The 19,364-nt window shown below is 39.7% G+C and overlaps 2 protein-coding genes across 4 annotated transcripts; both read left to right on the top strand.

The window, feature by feature from the left end:
* The first annotated feature begins 5,397 nt into the window (after nucleotides 1-5,397).
* On the top strand, nucleotides 5,398-9,515 carry LOC132851687 (kelch-like protein 13). 3 transcript variants are annotated; one of them, XM_060878670.1, is made up of 5 exons: nucleotides 5,398-5,483; nucleotides 5,816-5,938; nucleotides 6,740-7,459; nucleotides 7,566-7,866; nucleotides 9,162-9,515. In XM_060878670.1, exons 2-5 carry the CDS (start codon nucleotides 5,858-5,860, stop codon nucleotides 9,500-9,502), a joined length of 1,443 nt encoding a protein of 480 aa, XP_060734653.1. In that variant the 5' UTR covers nucleotides 5,398-5,483; nucleotides 5,816-5,857; the 3' UTR covers nucleotides 9,503-9,515. The 3 variants fall into 3 exon arrangements, with proteins under 3 accessions (XP_060734653.1, XP_060734654.1, XP_060734652.1); XM_060878671.1 differs by having other exon boundaries at nucleotides 5,401-5,938; nucleotides 7,025-7,459; XM_060878669.1 differs by having other exon boundaries at nucleotides 5,401-5,938.
* Nucleotides 9,516-10,020: 505 nt separating this feature from the next.
* Nucleotides 10,021-19,274, top strand: cpt1b (carnitine palmitoyltransferase 1B (muscle)). Its single transcript, XM_060878248.1, has 20 exons — nucleotides 10,021-10,064; nucleotides 10,168-10,276; nucleotides 11,720-11,892; nucleotides 12,056-12,195; nucleotides 12,557-12,728; nucleotides 12,883-12,984; nucleotides 13,082-13,219; nucleotides 13,345-13,422; nucleotides 13,544-13,651; nucleotides 13,753-13,837; nucleotides 14,483-14,678; nucleotides 14,934-15,119; nucleotides 15,308-15,413; nucleotides 16,252-16,368; nucleotides 16,456-16,620; nucleotides 16,725-16,859; nucleotides 17,240-17,392; nucleotides 17,482-17,595; nucleotides 17,707-17,799; nucleotides 18,578-19,274. Exons 3-20 carry the CDS (start codon nucleotides 11,752-11,754, stop codon nucleotides 18,659-18,661), a joined length of 2,313 nt encoding a protein of 770 aa, XP_060734231.1. The 5' UTR covers nucleotides 10,021-10,064; nucleotides 10,168-10,276; nucleotides 11,720-11,751; the 3' UTR covers nucleotides 18,662-19,274.
* Nucleotides 19,275-19,364: the final 90 nt, after the last annotated feature.

The raw sequence follows: 19,364 nt of genomic DNA, 5'->3' as shown, positions 1-19,364 counted from the left end.
TTTTGGTCTTCCAAAACGGGCGGCCAAAAATAATTTTGTGTGGTGATAAATGGAATTTGGAATTTTCTCGCTGGCAGGGGAAAGCCTCTACCCACCTTGAGAACTTATCTACCATTACCAGGAGATATCTGAAAGGCCCCTGTGGTGGCATGTGTCTAAAATCAATTTGCCATTCCTAAAATGGTGCCGTTGGTATTGGAAGGTTTTCGTATTTAGCTGTGCTTTTAGTAGGATTATTTTGAGCGCAGGTCAGACATCTAGATAAAATTGAGTCTATTGTGCCTCTTAAATTAGCTACACAAAAGAGTTTATTCATGTTTTCCCATACCCCTCTTCGGGCGTGATGTGTAACACCGTGAAACTCGCGCACGAGGAAGGGAAGGCAGTGGGACGGGCAGCTGCCTGTGCAGACATAAAAGGTAAAGAGTAAGCTTCAACAACAACATCGGGCAGAGCACACACAGAAATACCCACACAGAAAGTGACTATCATGTGGATTTGAACGAGAGCCTGTATTTAATGGAGTCAATGATAGATCAGGGCGAATGCTAGTAGAGTGAATGATTTCAGCACAGCAATCATGCGGAGTGTCGTGCAGTGTGGCATCCTGAGCTCTAAGTAGACGTGCAAGGGTGTGACCTAACGCATCTAATGAGGAGGTGGCTTGAATTTCTAGATTACCGGTTGAACATAAGATAGTTTCATAACCTGACCTCCTTTGTGCCGTCATGTGTTGAGTTTGTAAGTTCTGAAGGACCTGTTTTACTTGATGTGGTGAATGTAAGATCAGGGGATGAGACAGGACAATTTTCTCAGCATCTTGTACCATTACAGCACAGGCAGCCACAGCCCGGAGACACGCCGATAAGCCCTTGCCAACAATATCAAGTGTTTTAGATAGGAATGCACATGGTCTCATGCCCCCCCATGCTCCTGGGCCAAGACAGCAGAGGCAGTGCCCTCATGCTCGCAGGCATAGAGATGGAACTCTTTCGCATCGTTCGGAAGCCCCAGTGCAGGAGCGGAGCATAGAGAGCCGTCCGCAGAGCCTCATACGCTTCGTGCATTTCAGGAGTCCATGTTAACAGATGTTGCATTGGGTCCTTGTTGGAGATTGCGGACCGGAGGCATTTGTCGTAGTAAGAACAGTCAGTTATCCACTGACGGAGGTAATTTATCAGCCCCAGGAAAGCCATGAGAGCGTGTTTTGTGTCAGGACGCCATGTGTTGAGGATTACCTGTATACGATCTTGAGAGAGTTTTTCTACCTTGAGAGAGTTCAAACCCCAGATACTTCACCGTGGGCAGACAGAACTGCAACTTGTGTTTTGAAGCCTTGAAGCCTTTTGAAGCTAGATGGCGCAGGAGGTGGAGGGAGGCTTGTTCACAGAGTTTTTCAGAGGCTGCAGAGACTAAGAGGTCATCTGCATACTGTAAGACAACAGAACCAGTGGGGAGAACAAGATCACATAATGCATCCCTTACAACGTCAGAGAACACTGCCCGAGAATCAATATACCCTTGTGGTAGGTGTGTCCACGTGTACTGCCGCCCTCTGTGTGTGAAGGCAAAAAGAGGCTGCGTCTGCTCTTCGACAGGAACACTGAAAATGGCAGAACATAAGTCAATAACAGAAAAGAAGTTGTTCACATGGAATGGAGGTGAGAATGGAGGCCACATCTGGCACAACAGGTGCCACAGGGACGATGATTTATTTTTACTACTCCCTGTTGTAAAAGAGATTGTAAAATCCCATCCACACCCTGCAATTTTGCTTCAGACAAAAGATACTGTTTAATGAACACAGGGTCTAAATGTTTTAACTTAGCTGCGTAGGGTGTACACTGCACGAGACCCACGTCATTCTTATGATCAGCCCTCAATGAGCGCGATACAGTGTCTATTAAGGCAGAAGATGAGGATGGTGGTTTCTGTGTGGTAGAGAGAAAACAGTCGTTAAATGTCATATCAGATAAATGTGACAGTGGAGCAGACTCAGGAACAGAAACAATGAGTTTAGAGCCAGAGAAGCTAATAGAAACTTGTAGCCTGCTCATAAGATCCCTCCCCAAAAGATTAAAAGGACACTCAGACATAAAAATGAATCGGTGATGTAAGAAAAAGTTAGAATCAGAAGGACATGTGGCAAGGAGGGATGGAGTAAAAGGCGTTTCTTTTGTGACCCTTTCTATTCCCACAGAGCTAACGGATCCCCCTGAGAGAGGACCCTCATATTGCTTCCCCATTACTGACATTGTAGCTCCTGTATCAAAGAGGAAAGAATATACTGTGCCACTCACACATAACTCAAGAACAGGCATTTCATTTACCTGATGTGATTCATATGTACAATGTAGCATGGTTGGGGTCGTGCTCTGTGGGCATTCCTATGCATGGTAGGGATTTGCCTGCATCCCGGTGGAAGGGTGGAGTGCGGCCTGAGGTGGTTGGGGAGGAAGTGCTGGAAGGGAACCTGCGGGAACATTTCCCATATCTCTCTGTTTCTTCCTACATTCCTTGGCCCAATGTCCATTCTTACCACAATAAAAACAGGCGCCAGGGATTTGGGAGTATGAGTTACTTACTCCTCTTCCCCGGCCTCTCCCTCGGCCTCTCCCTCGGGCCGAGTCACCATTGTATACATTGCCTTCAGCCACAGCGAGGCATACTGCTTATCTACTTTCTAAAATACCATCGCCTTCCATGGTGCGCACTCCCTTCCCAAGAGTTTTAACTGTTATATTGCTATGATCTGTGAGCTGATATTTAAGAACCTTCTGCATCTCAAATCTACAATTATGCATGAAGGTTGTGAGGAACAAAGGATTAGCGATTTCGGTTTAGTTTGAGGATCAAACTTCGGCAGAGATTTTAATTCTTTTTTTATTTATTTATTTATTTTTTTATTTGAGTTTTGAATAGAGTGATATTTATCCCAGATTAGCTTAATTTCTTATAACGGTCTGTCATGTACGGATAACCCCAATCAGGATCCCCAAAGCTGTCATCAATTTAAGTATAAGCAGATGCCAAATATTCAGGTTTAAAAGTACCACCATGGGGATATGTCAAAAAATGAGGTTGTGATTCAGTCCACCCTGCTAAATTATCTAACCAGGGGGTAGTGTAACAACCTAGACCACAACTGTTCATCCAGTCACGAGGAGTTTCCTCACGATCCAGCTTAGGATATTTTGTTGCCGAATTACCCATGTTCAACTATAGGCAGAACTGTTATTATTACACACAAACAACACAACACAATTGGAGGCCAGCGACCGAGACAGAGAGGGCATGTAGTCTCAACTCTAGAGACGTTTTCAGTGCGCGCTATTTCACTGGTTCAATAACCAGTGACGAATTCCCTTACACATCGTGCATACATTCTATACACGGATATAGATATCAGCACAGTAGTGCCTACACTTTGAACGGTATGACTATATTACCAATCAGCACTTGCCCGCCCTTCTGATATCCCCCAATATAAATACCAGTACACGAGGTAAGTGCCTACACTTTAACTGGTATGACAAGATACCAAATCAGCACTTACCCGAATACTGGTATCCCGGACGAGCCCCCAAGAACTGTAAGGAATTATTTCTCTCATCTGCCGCTTGGGCAGGATTTCTGAGCCCCTCTCCCTCTGCTCGGTTTCTGTTCTCCACAAGGCCTTGGGGAAGTCTCAATGAAACACGCCAGTCAGTCTTTCAAAGAGAAGTCCCAACTTTATTATGTCAAACATGAATATATATAGTAGTACAAAAAAAGGAAGGTAAAGAAGATACCTTGACCGTTATCATGAAGCAGGAAACCTCCCAGCTTCAGTATCATGTTTTTTATAACTTCTTTCATAGCAGATGTGCTAAGGAGAGGAGGTTATGCTAAGGTCAAGGTATCTCTGTGTGTGTGTGTGTGTGTGTGTGTGTGTGTGTGTTTGTGTGTATGAGAGAGAGAGAGTATGTGTGTGTGTATGTGAGTATGTGTAAGAAAAGGATTTCTAAGAATAGAATGTGTAAGAATAGGATTAGGATAATAATCTGGTGCTCTGGGGACAGGTTGATACCCAGAAATCATACAGTGTAACATTGATTGAAGACTTTGAAGAATACCACGGAGAATACCACAGAGAATACCACTTTGAAGGCCATGGAGACACAGTAAAACTAAAATACAGAGTACAGGAATCAACATAGAGGGCCCATTAGTAGGTTCGCGGACTGTCCAGTTAGCAAACTGCCAGAAGGTAGTTTTTTTATAACTTCTTTCATAGCAGATGTGCTAAGGAGAGGAGGTTATGCTAAGGTCAAGGTATCTCTGTGTGTGTGTGTGTGTGTGTGTGTGTGTGTGTGTGTGTGTGTGTGTGTGTGTGTGTGTGTGTGTGTGTGTGTGTGTTTGTGTGTGTGTGTGTATGAGAGAGAGAGAGAGTATGTGTGTGTGTGTGTATGTGAGTATGTGTAAGAAAAGAACATTGTGCTTTGTACAGAAAGTCTGCTACATTATCAGAAAAGTATTTGATACAATTATTCTCACATACATACACCTACAATATGCTACAGAACAGAACTATGTTTTGAGCTTTGATTTTAAGGCACACAGAATAAGCATATCCATGGTTTGCTGTTTTAGATCATTGCAACACGATCACCTTTAAGTTTTAGCAGACATCAGCAGTAACTGTATGAAAGACCTTAAGCAACTTTCAGGGCATGCAAGGACAGATACATTTCAAAACAGTGTAGTTATCGTTTAAAATAAAAATGGTAATTCAGTTTAAATCAAAGCACATGAAAACTACATGGTTATAGATGTATGAGACTAAAATGTAGAGGTCACATATAGATGTGTGTAAAACTATGATGTAGGTGGTAAAGTACAGTGAGGTGTTTTAGCTGTTTATGATGGAGGAATATTCCTCAGTTTGGGGTAGCTGCATTAAATGCAGAAGAAGAAGCAGCAGCCTTTAATTTTGTCACATATCCCAACCGTTTGGAAGTTGGGGTCAGAGCATAAGTTCAGCCATGATACAGCACCCCTGGAGCAGTGAGGGTTAAGGGTCAAATAGTGGCAGCTTGGCAGTGCTGGGCCTTGAACCCCAATCCTGTGCCCTATTTCCTGAGGTGGGGAGTTGAGAAGAACGCACTGGATGCATCTGAAGATTGGAGAGTGTGTGCAGGTGAAGATACAAGAAAAAGGTTAGATTTCACTGCTTCAAAAACTCTGCATAGAAAATGAGTGTAAAGTTTCCTATCATTTTTTTGTCCTGTCTTGAGAACTGTGCTCCAACATGGCTGTGTCTGATCCTGTTTCAATCCTTTGCAATGAGCTTCCTAAAATAGGTCTGCTCCTCCTGCTTTAGCTCAATAACACATGCAGTGTGCTTCAGACTGAGCTACATAATGGAAAGAAAGCTTTAAAACAAACAAGACTAGTTTACAAGAGTATCCAAAGGATCGACTGACCTTCAAACCAGAGACTGAGTAAGGCAGCCTGAATTTATTGTGATAGAAATGCTTAGTCTTTATTGGAATCTGCAGAGTCTTCTGGTGATCACTTAAACACTACTTTTTATTAATTATTTGGATTAAAAGTATAAACATTAGAAAAGGTTCGGATAAATCTGCTCTGGACTGAGTCCAGAGGTATGGATTCTCTCTGGAAGACCTTCTCAGTACTATTCCTCTGTCTGTTCTCTTGGATAAAGTGCAGTTTTGAGTATATTCAAAGACATTTTTGGTTTAAGAGTAAATTAACATGTGTAATGAAGAGTCTAAACAGTTTTACAGCATGGAGTCATTCTGATGTTGATAAGATAAAGAGTAAACCTGATGGCAGCCAAACAGACACATGGAAAATGGACCAGGAAGCTAGGACATATCGTTACCACAGGAACGGACCCATGTTTACCATCCAGACCAGCACATACCCTTTCTATGTGAGTCTCTACACAATTATGCTCACAATTTGTTTTGATCTGACCACTTCTTGTCATCATCTTCTTCTTCTTTAGAGGGTTATGAGATCAAATGTAATGGCTACCTATTTATACCTTATCCAACACTCCATTTAACATACTTAAAGCTTCAGTTTGCCCCTTTGTGGGAGTCTGTAAAAGTTCTATACCAAGTGCTTGATTGATTCAAAAGAAAATCATTTGCTCTATTTCTAGAAGCTTGAAAATGACAGTGCTACAGCAATCCTTTCAAGCAGAACAACACTAATCAACCCCTCAGTGCATGTGAGGTCAGGGAAGATTGTGCTGTTCTCTGATTATGTTACGCAGCTTGAGCATTTCAACTATAAAATCAAGCAGCAATGACTGTAACTAAGTGCTAGCATAAACACAGGTCAGTCTTTATGATTACAGCAGCAGTTCCATTTACAATTTACAGTATCCAGGTAAAATTATTCACTGGTGCGACTTGAGCATAAACTGTTTATGGACATTATTAACCTTAAGGAAGCTTCAGGAAACCCTTTATTTAATCAAAATCCCACAGGTATTTACAATACAACATTTGGCAGAGCGATTTACATTATTATTTCATTTTTGTACAACTGAACAATTGAGAGTCAAGGGACTTGCTCAGGGGCCCAGCAATGGCAGCTTGGTGGACCCCTTGAACTCACAACCTTCCAGTCAGTAGGCCAACACCTTAACCACTAGGCTACTAAGTATGACGTACCAAGTTATACCCTTTGCTAAGAATAATATATTTCAAATTTCATGCATTAGGTTGATGTTGAGCGACTGGCAGACTGTAGTGATTACTTCAGGGCACTGTATAACTCCTGCATGAGAGAAAGTACAGAGCATCAAGTGAACCTCTCCCATGTGCCCTCCAGAGTGTTCCACAACCTCCTGCAGTTTTGCTTTCTACAAAGATTCTCTGTTCCTTATAATCTTCTAGAGGAGCATTTACGTGTCAGCACGTATCTGTTGGTTCACGGATTCACTCGTTGCCTGCTGTCATCTCTGTCCGAAAATCTCACCGAACAAACATTTCTGCATTACCTGCAGCTGGCTGAGGAGCTAAGCAGTGTTGAGCTCTATGAAACTGTGTTGACATACCTGAGCACAAACCTTCTAGAGCTTCCTCACTTGAGCAGGAGCCTGGACCTCAACCTACAACTGGAGATCCTTCAGATCAGGTCAAAGGGCTCACCTCATCTGTGCTGCCTGAGGAAAGAGAATCTGATTTCACGAAACATTCAAGAAACAGACTCTGCAAGGAGGCTTTTCAGGCTGGATGAGGATGATGGAAAATGGAGTACTGTTACAGATTTGCCGTTTAGTGCAGATAAGTGGTGCTTCACCACAGCAGTCCTGTTTAACTATCTCTTCCTCATTGGTGGGTTCCGGCAACACGTGAAAAGAGGATATGAATTCAAGATGGCCTCCTTTCGATATAATCCTTTAACAAATAAATGGGTATCAACAGCCCCTCTTATCAAGGTATGGAGTTAATTATGTTTAAATCACAGGAATATAAATATAAGAAAAATATAACGTCATTTATTTTCATGGTTACTGAAGATAGGCTGTGTGTGGCATCTCTCAGCACAGGCGCCACTTCAGTGCAGCGGTGTGTGAGGGACAAATCTACGCTGTAGGAGGCTGGTATCTGGACTCCCTGGTGACTCCTGACTCCAGCACAGGAGTGTATACAGCAGTGGAGCGATATGACCCTTGGACAGATTCATGGGCTTTTGTCTCCTCGCTCCCCCTCTCAGACTTCCAGTTTACCCTTTCCCTCTCCCATGATTCCCCACTCACCACCAGCCTAGGGACAAACCTCTATGTGCTTGGGAACATCCAGAGAACTGGAGAGAAACTAGTACTATGCTATGATACCACACAAGGTATGGCAAACAGATGACTATCACATTCTGTCACCATTACTTAAACTATAAGCAGATATCCAGCAGGATAGTGTCATGGATGGCTTGGACTATGCCATGCCTAAACACTAGGACAGGGGTCAGCAACCCACGGCTCCGGAGCCGCAAGTGGCTCTTTCATCCCTCTGCTGCGGCTCCCTGTAGATTTGGAAAATAAATATTTAATTTAATTAATTTAATTTAATTTAATCCTGTCCAATTTATTTTAATTTAGTTAGTTAGTTTTTTAAAAAATGTAATTCTAAATTCTAAGATTATGATGCTCTTGTAACATTAAAATAAACCGTGTTTAATTTTTTTGTCGCTCAAAATATGCATCACAACTGATGATTAAATGATGACACAGAAGCAGACACATTTTTGGTTTGCTGCAGCCGGCAAGTTAAAATTTTGATGTCATGAATACGAAGAGGACTCAATTAGACATTTAACACTGTATTTGAAAGTAACCTTAAACCTTTTTGTTAAGGTTAGTTCAAACTGTTCAAAATATTCTTGTTTGCCTGCAGAAATAAAATTTCGTTTACTCTGTAGCAGTTCATTCATTTCATAAATGCAACACACTACAGTTTTTTCTATACTTTCCATAAAGGTAAAAAACAATATATGCAGTGTTATCTTCATTTTAGATGTTAAAAGGGTTTTGTGGCTCCCTGTGTTGTTTTTTTCTGTGGGAAACAGGTCCAAATGGCTCTTTGAGTGTTTAAGGTTGCCGACCCCTGAACTAGGGGAACTTTCTGATAGGCTCTGTTTTTCTTGTTCCATGTGTCTTTGTTTTTGTTTTATCACGTGTTTACCCCACCTTATACTTTACTCATTCTGTCCCTCCCCCATTTACAAGTTTTCATCATTTATAAATTCACCCATTCATAATCTCTAAATAACCTTAATGGTATTGATATGACATTACTTACGATATATTCCACTTGGTCCTTAGTTTATTCCGACAACTTTTGGCAATGTTGGCGGGGTTTCTTTTAGGTTCTCTGGCTTCCTACCAAAACATGACAGAAGTTGGTGATTGGCTACACTAAATTGCCCAGCTCTGAAAGACTATGAGAGAGAGTGTGTGTGTATCACTTTGATAGGCTGTCATCACATCAAAGTTGTTTTCCCGCCTCACACCCATTGTCCCTGGGATAGGCTCTGGATCCATCACAACAATGAACAGCATAAAACAGTTGCTGAAGATGAATGAATGAATAATGAATGAAAAAACATCATGTATACTCTTAAAACTGTTTTCTCTTCCTTAGACTGCTGGAGTGAGTTACTTCCTACCCTCACACGCACTGATGCAGATATGCCCAGCCTCCACTTTCTGGGATCCACTGACAGGTTGATTGTGATTGGTGGTAACAATATTGAAACCATGGTCACATCATTCTGTGTGGAGACCCAGAAGTGGGGTCAGATCAGAAGCATGGAGAAGACAGCTTTAATCGGCCAAGGCACAGTTTTCAATGAAGAAGTCTACATGTCTGGAAATCAGGAGGACACGATCTATCGGCTGAACATCCAGTCTCTGTCTTTGTCCACCCTTCCCTCGCTTCCTGTCTGTACTTGCTATGAGAGCTGTTTCCATCTCTTTTTCTGAATCATTCATACCATCCAGAGCCTGTGGATTTGATAATTTGTTATATTTCTTCTGGATCTGTTTGGAGATGTTATAGAAACTCTTATTGGAATTAAAAATTTAGTTGCATTACTTATGCCCACGTGGTGGTTAATTAAATCATTTAATTTTCAATCCTAATGAGTTGTTTGTGAAGAGTACATTTACATGTTACCTTGGTACATGTCTGGTGTCACCTAAAGCCTTATTTAGCATACAGCAGCTGAGAAGACACACAATACAGTGACATAAAAACATGGAAATTTTTCGCATGAACTTTTCCTACTCTTCCTCCTGTACTCCAGATATTAAAATCTCAGCAAGATTTGGGAGTGAGTATGATTATAAGGTGTACTGCACTGTGCAGTCACTAGCATAGTCTGAGCCACATAGGTGTCTAGTTACAAATGCACTCACTCACTCACTCACACACACACACACACACACACACACACACACACACACACACGTGTATATATATACACACATACAGAGTGAACCAGAAAGAGCTGGAGCAAGAAGATAGTGAGAGAAGGCACCGAAGGTAGACGCAGGGTACATGAGTGACAGAAGTGCATAATTTGACCATAAGTGGAAGTTGAATTTTCTCTCACAGACTCCTTAAGGATTTTTTATTTTTTTTGAAGGTCATCAGGGTCAACGTGTAGTAGAGAGCTGTTCTCATAACAAACCAAAAGGAGCCTGACCGACTCAGCCATTCTGATTCACTTCACCAGTAGACTGCTTCAACTAAAGGTAAAGCTGCTGTTATTTTATTACCTATCTTCTTTTAAAGTACTACACATAAGGCTTCACATATGTCGAGGATGTATCTTCCTTCACTCTTATATTATATTATATTATACTTATACTATAATCTTGAATCATTATTTAGATGATACAGATGACAGTTACTCAGGATTAGAATGCAGTTCATTTCTGTTTAAATGTAGTGATGTAGTATAGTCATCTCTGTATGGTGGAATGTGATGTCTAATTTCTGCAGACTCATGTTTCTATAAATTAGCCTATTAACAGCAAGCAGTTGCCATAGTTAAATAATAAGCAGATATGTCATTAATTATTTATAACAATACACAATTATTAGCAGTAAAAGCTATTTTAAGATGAGACAGTTTTTCATCTGTGTCTCCTCCGGGAGTTGTTTGTACTGGGCATGTGCGTCAGCTTCTACGCTATTTCTGACTGTTCAACTTTGCCCTAGTTTGACGGCTTCCAGTCACATGACATGGAAAAAAACGTGCGCATGATTTCCCCTATCACATAAAACATAACCTGCAGTGACAACATACATAACTGCAGGAAAATATTCAGATTTCTCGAAGAGTTGTTGACTCTTTGTTCAACTCGGTGTAAGCACCGCTGTCACATTAAGGGAAAGGTGATCATGCTTTTCCCACATATAAAATGATCTGAACTTCAGCCTTGATGCTCAAATGTTGTTAAAATTAAGCAGATTCTATATAGATGTGTTATAAAAGTTATATAATACACTGACCTTGATTTTTGATTAATTGTCTTCTATTAATCTTATCATTTATCAAATTCAGACGCCACCAAATTCTATAAATTAAATATTCTATAATTCATATTTTTCATTTCTTTTTTTTTAATCATGTTGCTGTTCAAAGTACTGTTTTTCCAACTCTAGTCATTGTGTATTACATTATGTTTTTTAAAGTTTACTAAGAGCCACTTAAGTGCAGCAAAATGTTAAATGCTGCTTTGTTTAGTAATTACAAATAGGTAGCGAAAGACCTGAATAAATCAGCTGAGAACATAATCAGAGCTTCTGGAACGGTACAGTTAAGCACTTTTAACATTAATTATTTAATTAAAATTAACATGCTTCCATGCTATGTGGAATGTACAAAAGGATGAAGATGACATTGATTTTAGCTCAAGATGATAAGAGGAAAAGATCTAAGTGATTGTGAAAGAGGGTTCATCATTAGTAATACAGTCTCAAAGATTAATTGGCTTCATGGTGTGCATTTGATATTCAACACTATGTGTTCAAGCATGATTTATACAATGACAAACAGAGGATGTAGTGGATACAGTGTGGTATCTGGACAGTTTTTCTCCTCTATCTTCCCATTACAACCTTGACACCTTTTGTTTGAAGTAGGCTGTAACTAATAATCATGTTGTTATTTAATCTGATCACTTTTACAGTTAATAGCTGCCCCATTCACGAAGCACGCGCTATGGCAGAGGCGCACCAGGCCGTGGCATTCCAGTTCACCGTCACACCTGAGGGCATCGACCTGCGCCTCAGCCGTGAGGCGCTCAAGCACATCTACCTGGCCAGCGTGACGTCATGGAGAAAACGTGTGATTCTGTTCCGAGTGAGTGAACTAATAGAGATAGATTGTGAAGCTAGCTTGTTATTATATTTTGGCATCATGGTTTATCCCAGTATAAACATTATCTCTTTGTTAATTACTACTGCTATCATGTGATGTCTATAAACATAAAACTATTACAAAGTTTTTGTGTATATTTGAACAGAATGGCATCCGAATGGGTGTCTATCCAGCCAGTCCCTCTAGCTGGTTATTTGTGGTGATCGCGATAATGAGTTCCATGTATGCCAGATTGGATCCATCCATGGGGATGATTAACAGCATTAAGAAGGTTTTACCTGCAAGGTCTGTATGTCATCATGACAACAATATGATGTTAGTTTAGTCAAAAGATGCTGCAATCTAAAACAATAAAAAACATTCTTATCAATAAAAAGTACAGTTACTCTATAAAGATTTTAAGAGCTATGTAGTGTGACAGTACTGTCATTCCTGTAAAAGTAATCTTTTACCTTTTTATTTCACGTTTAATTTGTTTCCAGGTGTATCAAACACACAAATCCACGTTATCTGGTATACCTGATAAACATAAGGGTTAACATTAGGCCTATACAATTTCACACATTTTCATATATATTGTAATTCATAATGATTAGAGACATTTATAATCTTTCGATAAATGTTACTGGTGTTTGTCTCTCTGTAGTGATCATCTCACGACTCAGGCTCAGACAGTGTTGAGTGCGATCCTGTTTGCCACAGGACTATGGTTCTTTCTGATTATGCTACTGCGCTACATTCTGAAGGTTCTGCTGTCGTACCATGGCTGGATCTTTGAGCCACATGGCAAAATGAGCATGACTACCAAACTCTGGATAGTAAATACACACACACACACACACACACACACACACACACACACACAAAGTAATGAGAAAACATTTAAACATTATTACTGATGACATCTGTTTCATTGTTTGAAGTAGATTTTTGTAAAGATGACTTTGATCTAAAATATGTTTCCTGCCTTAGAGTCTGTTAAAGATGCTTTCGGGTCATCGGCCATTACTCTACAGTTTCCAGGGCTCTTTGCCTAGACTGCCTGTGCCCAGCATTGATGACACCATCAACAGGGTGAGAGGCTCCTCTTGTTCCACTCAGGGACTGGGTATAACATTTCTGTACTTTACATAAACAACACAGTTTGCAAAAATTAAATCTACTTTGTCAGTATCTTGAGTCAGTGCGCCCCCTACTGGATGACGACCGATATAAACAGATGGAAATTGTGGCTAAGGAGTTCAAAAAGGACCAAGCCCCTAAACTACAAAAATACCTTAAGCTAAAGTCCTGGTGGGCCAACAATTATGTAAGTACATCAAAATAGCACATAAAAAGAATTTTGTTTATTTTAGAGCTATCTGCTGCCTGCAACATTAATCAAAATTTGTTTGTTTGAGTGTAAAATGCATAATAACTCCATGCTGTGTCAAGGTGAGTGACTGGTGGGAGGAATACATCTACATGAGAGGCCGGGGCCCGATCATGGTGAACAGCAACTTCTACACTATGGTGAGAAAAAAACAAAACATAATTTAAAAGCCTTGCTTCTGAGTCCTTTACAGTTGTACCATATAATAGCTCACAACTGTGTGTGGCTGTGTGTGTGTGTGTGTGTGTGTGTGTGTGTCAGGATTTGCTGTATGTGATCCCCACTCACAGGCAGGCAGCACGAGCAGGAAACGTGGTCCATGCCATCCTGCAATATCGGCGCAAACTAGAACGAGGAGAACATGCCCCGGTACACACGTACAAAAAGTTTCATAGCTGGCATAACATCCAGTAGTTAGTGTATTGAGTTAATTGTGTCTATATTTGACTGACTCTGTTTTGTCCTGGCAGATGAGAGCTCTAGGTGTGGTACCCATGTGCTCCTATCAGTATGAGGGAATGTTCAACACCACTCGAATCCCTGGCATTGAAACAGGTAATGAATGACTTGTGCTCTCAATATGAATGAAAGCCACTATAATTAGGTACAATCATTAACCTGTGATTAGACCTGTTATTCAAACACATATAGGTTTTTTACTCATCTGAAAACTTAATTAATTCTGCTAAATGGTGGGAAATCCCTGCATGAGTCAATAATGATGATATTAATGATTAACAAGTCGTTAACAATAACAATAATTAACATTATGCCAAGGTCTAGAAGTTTAAGCTTTGGGTAAACATGCCTGGACAGCATAATAAAAATAGGTGAAAGGTGATGATCTAGTTAATGATGTTTGTTGATTCTCTGACCAGAATGGGTTGTCCTTAAAGGTGTCCATTATCCTTCAGGTCATTCCTGACATGAAGAAATTAAGCCCTTGTGTTGGGACACATGCTTATGACATTTCATTAATTTAGTCATGTTCACTATCCACTTTATTCTGGTCAGGGTCATGGGAACTCTGGGCATGAGACAGGGATACACTCTGGTTTTGGTGTCTGGCTTTTAAGATTTGACTGTTCAGTGTGTTTGGTAGATGAGAAACAAATGAGTCTTCATACTAATGTAACACATTTACCCAGACCTGCATAAGCAGACCCATTATGCTTGCTTGTATAATATGTGTCTCCTCAGATTGTGTTCAGCATCTCAGGAACAGGAAACACCTGGTTGTGTATCACAGAGGACGCTTTTTTAAGGTGTGGCTGTACTACGGTGGTCGCCATCTCTTGCCGGCAGAATTGGAGCAGCAGTTTCAGCATATTCTCAATGACACCACAGAGCCTCAGTCTGGAGAACTTAAACTGGCCTCGCTCACTGCTGGGAACAGGTAAACACAACATCCAGTCCAAATCAATAGCCATATATAGTATTCATTGCAGTGTTTTAAATTTGAGGCACATCAGACACAATCGAGGCAGTTTTGAATAGTGTGAATGATCTGATCTAGAGTACTGAAATTAAATATTTGTGAATGATGTCAATTATTCAACCTTGAGCCATTTTATTGTAGAACAGCAACATGTACCAACATCCAAAGTGCTTTAGCATATTCCCAGAACACACCTTTGTAACACTCTTCTAGAGTCCCATGGGCCAAAGCACGACAGAAGTACTTCAGTGACGGTGTAAATAAGACGTCTCTGGATACCATCGAGACAGCTGCCTTTTTCCTCACACTGGATGACGAATCACATGGATATGATCCTGAAAATCCAAGGTCAATGGATCTCTATGCCAAATCCCTACTGCACGGAAAGTGCTATGACAGGTATGGGCAGATGTAAGTGTTTGTGTTTTATGCTTCCCAGAAGCTGAGTCATGTAGGTAAAAGGTCTCCTGCGGTCTTCATACTGTACTGCATTAAGTGAAAGAGAGAGTGTATATTTAGACACAACACTGGATGACCTTAGGTGCAAGTTCAGAACACTAAGTCCTCTTACTGTACTTCTTTTTCAGGTGGTTTGATAAATCCTTCACTCTTGTTGTCTACAAGAATGGTAAAATAGGGGTGAATACTGAACACTCGTGGGCAGATGCTCCCATTATTGGACACATGTGGGAGGTAAGTGGATGGCGTGATAGGCATAATGGACAAAAGCATCATGGAAAACCTGGAAATATTGACTTGTTTAATAATTATCCTAAAAAGCTAAAAAAAAAAAAAAAAAAAAAAAAAAAAAGTTTTTTTTTTTTTTTTTTTGTTTGTTTATTTTTTAACGTATTTTTACCTTTCTTTTACCAAGAAAATTCACTTCAAGTAGAATATTGTTTGTAATTGTAAGAGGACATGCCAGAAAGGTGACACTATAAATCATATTTAGGATTTCATCATGGTGAAAATATGATGTTATATCACCTGGATTAACTGGAATCATACCTTTTAGCTTGTTGTCAGTTTATAAGAGAATAACCAGAGGGCTGGTTAACCTAATAGTAGCTAACTTGCTATTAAACCTGTCTACATTTTCACAATATGCATGTACACTAGTCTAATGTTAGTTTAAATGTTTGACATATAGTGTTTAGATTTATTGACATGATATAATACTTTACATTACTGTAGCAAGCCTGCTAGTAAACATCTACTTAGCAAGTAGCTAGAGCTGGTGATTAGCTGCTTAGCTGACAACAGTAGCACAATTCTGTGTTTAGGGAGCTTACTAGTTAATGTTGCTGTTGCTATGTAATGTTATGTATAAATATGCACATTTCCATAGTGTGTGTGTGTGTGTGTGTGTGTGTGTGTGTGTGTTTTTAAAGGTGCAAATAGCAAATAGACAGTGTGAAAAAATATCTGTTTGCTAAAATGGGGGAGAAGCTTAAATATAACTAAATATAAGATTATGAGATAAGTACAGTGTTTAAAAGCTGATATTAAACATGTTCTGTCATATTCTCAGGATACCTTAGCTACCGACTTCCTACACTTGGGTTACACTGAGGAAGGACACTGCAAAGGAGACATTAACAAAGGTCTGTCTCCTCCAACCAGGCTACATTGGGACATTCCATCAGCGGTATGGAGAAGAAAAACTCATAGATGTCAAGAGAAAAACAAATTTGCTGTAGGTTGTTACTTAGTGCTTTGACTCTCACCCTTTTAGTGTCAGGAGATTATTGAAGAGTCATATACAGTAGCCAAGGAGCTTGCTGATGATGTGGATTTCTGTGGCTACGTATTTGATGAGTTTGGAAAAGGCCTAATCAAGAAGTGCAAAACAAGCCCTGATGCTTTCATCCAACTAGCGCTACAGCTTGCACACTACAGGGTACAAACACACGTACACACATACTGCTGCTTTCTCTGTAGTATTTGCAGTAGGACCAGAGTAACTTGTGTCTGACTGGTTTTTGTATATTGCCTTCGGAGTAGGATAAAGGTGAGTTCTGTCTTACATACGAATCCTCGATGACCCGCATGTTCCGGGAGGGACGGACAGAGACGGTGCGCTCCTGCACCATCGAATCTACAGCCTTTGTCCGAGCCATGGAGGACAAGACCTGTATGGTAATACCAGGATTTTGACAATACACCGACTCGATACATTCAAAATAATGTAATAATAATAATAATAATAATAATAATAAGTCCATGTACAAGCAAATGATAAAAATCCTCACATATTAGTACTGTAACTACAAAATGCAAACAAACATACACAAATATCCATCATTAATATACATCCTCAATCCTATATAGGCTATGATTATACCTATTGTCAAATATTTATTTGTTTGTTTTTTCAAGTCGGTTGGCTTTCAACCTGATCTGATCATGTAGACAATCTAAGATCTTAAGTATGGTGTGGAATTTTGTGGAAGCTTGTGTTTACATTTAAAATGATTTAGTCATACAGAGTTCTGTGCTTTATGCTGTTGCTTGAGCAGAATGAACAGTGTCTGGCGTTATTCCGGACAGCAGCAGAAAAACACCAAAACATGTACCGACTTGCCATGACTGGAGCCGGTATCGACCGCCATCTCTTCTGCCTCTATGTCGTCTCCAAATTACTGGACATGAAGTCACCTTTCCTCAACAAAGTATAAGCAGTGAAATAAATGGGTCTTATTTACTTGTCAAACTGAATTGAATTAAGATTAAGGGCTGAATGTGATTATATGTCCTGCAGGTTCTTTCAGAGCCTTGGCGTCTCTCCACCAGTCAGACACCACAGCAGCAGCTCAACCTTGTTGATATCCAGAAGTTCCCACAATATGTTGGAGCAGGTGGTGGCTTTGGCCCTGTGAGTGTTTCATTAATTGTTAGCTTTCCTACATGTGTGTATGATGTAGACCAGTAGTTTGTATTTTATTTTATAGCTTTGTGGAAATTCACACTGATTGTGTACTTGCAGGTCGCTGATGATGGATATGGAGTTTCTTATATTATCGTTGGGGAGAATCTCATTACATTCCACATCTCTAGCAAATTCTCTAGTCCGGAAACAGTAAGACCACACCTACACCCACACACACACACACACACACAGTACATATGAGAACCTTCCAATGATACCATTTATGTAGCTAATGGATGCTATATCTAATCGCTATAACTAATTTGGTGGTATTAGTATTTGGTGGTATTGCATAAAGCCGTCTTTTGAACTGTCACCTATCTACTGTTTCAATCTTCTGGGAAGGTTCACAGTTTGTGTTCCAGTTCATCCCAAAGATGTTCGTTGGGGTTGAGGTCAGGGCTTTTGAGATCTTCCACTCCAACCTTGGCAAACCATGTCTTAATGGAACTCACTTTGTGCAAAGGGGCATTGTCATGCTGGTACAATGTTTGGACCTCAGTTTTTTACCTCAGGAAATTGTAAAGCAACTGTGCACAGAGACATTCTGTACAATTCTGTGCTTCCAAATGACGCTATATCTACACCTAACACTTAACCTAATCTTAACCTCAGTAAGAAAAAGTAAATATTTGGCATCTTATAGAGTTTTAAATAAAAGCTGCATTTGTTGTAATACAGCGGTTTTCTTCATGGGGACCAGCTAAATATCTCAAAACTCTAAGATATACCTCACTTTCTACCTACCAAGCTATAAAACCACACACACACACACACACACAACTGTGCACTGTGCTATAAGATACTGTATGATGGTGTATGTAGTATGTGAGTATTTTGTGTGAGTTTAGTTTTGTTTCTGTTATTTACATTTTGCCTTAACTTTTGTTTAAGGCATACAAAAAGACCGGTGTATCTCTGTCCACAGGACTCGCATCGCTTTGGCCAGCACATCAGACAGGCCATGCTGGATATTAGAGCACTGTTCAACCAGAAGGAGAAGGCAATATGAAGACGAGCAGATAAACACACATACACGGTCCAACACACCACTTAAAGCAATCAGAATGAAACTGAAAAGGCAATATGTAAAAAAAAATTGTACAGATATTTAAAAAAAAAAAAAAAAATCTTGTAATCTTGTAATCTGAACATTTAATGATTTAATAAATCTGTGGCTTTTGACATTTTGGTGAGAATGTTGTACAGACAGAAATTTTAAACCAATGTTAAAATTTATTTTTAATTTATTTAAATGAATAAATCTATTTCACTGCTCATCTGAGCAATGAAAAAAATTAACTAGAGCTAAATATTTTTATAAAATCACTACTGGCATCAGGCCTATATAATCCTTTTGCAGCTATGCATGACATGCTGATATGGAAATGTATAATTGTAAATATTTATGTTATAAATCTGACAAAATATAGGTTAGTGTGCTTCTAGTTCATGTATGCATACTTCATTAAATTATTGTCTGTCCTACTAAAATTGCCTGTCAGTTTCTGTACTGAGGTGTACTGATGTAATGATTTTCCTCTACATAACATCAACCTCTGAAGCTTTTTGTTTATGCAGATAATAAAGTAGTTTTTTTCTGAAACTGTTTATTTTAAAAAATATATCAAGTATTGTGTATCATTTTTACATCAACTACTGGTTAAAGTGTTGCATTGCACTATTACTATAAAAATAACCTTCATGCACTGATC

The sequence above is a fragment of the Tachysurus vachellii genome, chromosome 9 (assembly GCF_030014155.1).
Source record: "Tachysurus vachellii isolate PV-2020 chromosome 9, HZAU_Pvac_v1, whole genome shotgun sequence".
Lineage (NCBI taxonomy): Eukaryota > Metazoa > Chordata > Actinopteri > Siluriformes > Bagridae > Tachysurus > Tachysurus vachellii.
This window is presented reverse-complemented; position numbering and strand designations above follow the sequence as displayed.

Excerpts from the sequence above, each read along its gene's own strand:
- cpt1b (XM_060878248.1), top strand. The coding sequence starts at position 11,752 with ATGGCAGAGGCGCACCAGGCCGTGGCATTCCAGTTCACCGTCACACCT. Across the intron at positions 12,196-12,556 it reads AAGAAGGTTTTACCTGCAAG|TGATCATCTCACGACTCAGG; the intron begins GTCTGTATGTCA and ends GTCTCTCTGTAG. Across the intron at positions 17,596-17,706 it reads CAGGTGGTGGCTTTGGCCCT|GTCGCTGATGATGGATATGG; the intron begins GTGAGTGTTTCA and ends GTGTACTTGCAG.
- LOC132851687 (XM_060878669.1), top strand. The coding sequence starts at position 5,648 with ATGGATTCTCTCTGGAAGACCTTCTCAGTACTATTCCTCTGTCTGTTC. Across the intron at positions 7,460-7,565 it reads CAACAGCCCCTCTTATCAAG|CACAGGCGCCACTTCAGTGC; the intron begins GTATGGAGTTAA and ends GGCATCTCTCAG. Across the intron at positions 7,867-9,161 it reads ATGCTATGATACCACACAAG|ACTGCTGGAGTGAGTTACTT; the intron begins GTATGGCAAACA and ends TCTCTTCCTTAG.